Here is a 2,898-nt window from a genome sequence, read left to right on the forward strand (position 1 = left end):
TTACTGCCTGAAATACCTCTAGTCTTACATATGCGTCGACTGTTGCTTCAGCTGATCAGCTCTGCTTTCGAGTGATTCCAACTCTCATCACATCAAGTTACCCTCACGCCGCTAATAACTGACAGTACTCAAAATTCCAAAATTAACAAAGATTTTAAGTTCACGGGCATTCTACGTCTACGATACGAAGCAGATGATTTCCCAGTCTAATAATTAATTAAGCGCGCCGGACCCGGACACGCCTCGCCGCTCGCCGGCCGGCCTGTCTAGTCGGAGTGGGAGCGCTGGCCGGGGGTCCAGTGCGGCAGCGCGGGGCTGAAGTGGGTGGACACGACGCGGGAGTCCAGCAGCTCGATGATGGGCGGGAACGTCACGCACCGGGGCACCTTGTACTGGTTGATCGACGCGCCGCGGGAGATGGCGTAGTCCATGAGCTCCTCGAAGGTGCCCGGCCGGACCACCCGGATCTCCAGCGGACCGATGGAGCCGTCCGCCACGCGGCTCTGCCTGTACACCGTGTTCAGCGCCTCCTCCATCTCGAGGCAGCACCTGTCCAGCGTCTCCCTGTCCACCGCGGCGCCGGCGGTGCCGGGCGCGGGGCCCTTGGCCAGAAGCTCCCAGTAGATGACGTAGTGGCCGGGGATGCTCTTGGTGTAGGCCTGGCTGGTGTACTCCACCACGGCGGCGCCGTGCGGGCGGAGCAGCACGGACGCGCGCTCCACGGCGCGCTGCAGCTCGGCCTCGTCCGTCTTGTCGGACTCGATGGACAGCAGCACGTTCTTGCGGCGCACGAACCGGAACTGCGGCGCCGTGTTGTGGAAGCCCGTGACCTGGAGCACGTCGCCGACGCGATACCGGTTCAGCCCGGCGTACGTGGTGATCACCAGCTCGTACTCGCTCCCGACCTCCACGCGGGCGAGGTCCACCAGCTGGCTCGCGTCGCCGCCGCCAGACGCCGCGGCGTCCATGGGCAGGAACTCGAAGTAGCACATGTTGGGCATCAGGGTGTAGGACACCTCCGAAGGGTCGCACATGGGGCGGAGGTTCAGCCCGAAGTAGCACTCGGACGACGCGTACATGGTGCACGCCATCGGGAGGCCGCCGCTGTAGTACTTGAGGGTCGGGATGTACTGCGCCATGGCGCCGGTGACGATGACGTCCAGGTACTTGGTGTTGGGCCAAATGCGGGGGATGATGCCCGCCCAGTCGCCCTTGGAGCACTCGGAGCGGATCAGCTCGGCGAGCTCGGGGTCAGGGCGGAGGATCCCGGCGACCGCCTCGCGCACCGACGGGTCGGTGATGCGCGGGGTGAGCGAGCCGCCCTCGATGTCGTCCGCGAGCTGCTCCCAGTTGAGCTGGAGGAAGCGAATGGCGCGAAGGAGGCCCGACGCGAACACGGCGCCGACGCGAAGCACGTCCTGGCGCTGGCACAGACCGCACACCATCTGCGCGTACATGCTCTGTAACGCGTCCGCGCAGAGGATGGCCGCCGTGGGGCTCGTGTAGTTGTTGTAGGCGTCGAACGGCCGGTTCTTGAAGTGGTTGCTCTTGTAGTAGCTCGTCAGGACGGGCCTCGCCGCGAGGCCGCCCGGCGTCTTCGTCTCCGACTTGACGAAGAGGAAATGGAGAGCCTTCCCCTTGTCCATCCCAGGCACATACCTGCACACAGTCATTCAAGGCCATCAATAACTGTACTTGCGCACGTGCGTGCTGTCAATAATTACTGGTACTGGAGCAGCAGCAGAAAGCTTACAGGTTCATGACGGGCATCTGGAGGCTGTACAGCAACTGGCGGCGGTTGAGCTCGTCCTCGATGGTGGGCATGAGCTTGCGCTCGCCGGCGGACGTGCCGGAGCTGGTGAGGAACTCGGAGACCGGGTGCCCCGACAGGATGGGCGAGCGGTCGCCGTCGGCAATGCGCCGGATGTACGGCTGCAGGTCCTCGTACGTCGCCATCGGCACCTTGGCGCGGAAGGTCGCGCGGTCCGAAGCGCCGATGAGGCCATACTTGGCGAGGTACTCGGTGTCGGCGTTGCAGGCAAGGATCTCCCCCAGCACGCGCTCCTGCACGGCGTCCACGTCGGAGGTCATCTCCTCGATGAACTGGAGTTTCTCAGCGTCGGCGTCCTTCACCGCGGCCGCCGGCGGTGGCTGCGAGGTCAGGCTCCCGAGCGCCGCGCCGGTGGTCGACACTACTTCGGCCATCACCGCCATTGCCTCGATGGAACACTACTGCTGCTTGCGAACGCTAGCTAGCAGCTGTGGAACCTGCCTGAGGGTGGTTTGGGACTCTGGAGGAGGGACGGCTGGAAGGCCAGGAGACGTTTTCTGCTGCTTGCTGTGTTGCCTGGTCGGAATGGCTCGGGCATGGCGGGGTATTTATAGCGTGGGAGGCGAGCTCGCTGGTCGCGCAGGTCGGCGAGCCCAGGGGCGGGAGGCGTGGCGATGGCGCAGTGGGAGTGTGGGACGGGGAGAAGGACACGGGGTGACGTCGGGGCTGCCGCTCCACGGCGCGGCAGCGGTGGGACCCGGTGTCCCGTCCGGTGGTGGACAACCACCCGGCAAGGTGGGGCGGCCTGGACTGCCACGTCGGAGCGGCCGCCGATGAGGCCATGGAAACGTGGCCGCTGGGCCCTGACCGCTGCCTTGAGCACACGCCGATAGTCTCCCGACCGATGCAAATTTCCCTACAACTTGGTTGGTCGTGGATTTTGGCGCATGCAAAGTCGTGATACGCTTGCTGATTGATTTGTCCCATATAAATCATGATCCAATCCGTTACGAGTTGTTGTCAGCGCGAGGAATCGATCGGAAGCAATCGAGCGGAGACGCAAGTGCCGAATTTGGTGAGTTTTGAGCCCAGGGAGAGTGCCCGAATCGAACGCAACGTCTCCTCTT

General features: G+C 63.9%; 1 protein-coding gene across 1 annotated transcript; it reads right to left on the reverse strand.

Moving 5' to 3' along the window:
• On the reverse strand, positions 1-2,352 carry LOC136550347 (indole-3-acetic acid-amido synthetase GH3.8-like). The gene is made up of 2 exons (XM_066541891.1): positions 1,754-2,352; positions 1-1,659 (listed from the first exon to the last, which is right to left on the reverse strand). Exons 1-2 carry the CDS (start codon positions 2,212-2,214, stop codon positions 267-269), a joined length of 1,854 nt encoding a protein of 617 aa, XP_066397988.1. The 5' UTR covers positions 2,215-2,352; the 3' UTR covers positions 1-266.
• Positions 2,353-2,898: the final 546 nt, after the last annotated feature.

This window comes from Miscanthus floridulus, chromosome 4 (assembly GCF_019320115.1).
Source record: "Miscanthus floridulus cultivar M001 chromosome 4, ASM1932011v1, whole genome shotgun sequence".
NCBI lineage: Eukaryota > Viridiplantae > Streptophyta > Magnoliopsida > Poales > Poaceae > Miscanthus > Miscanthus floridulus.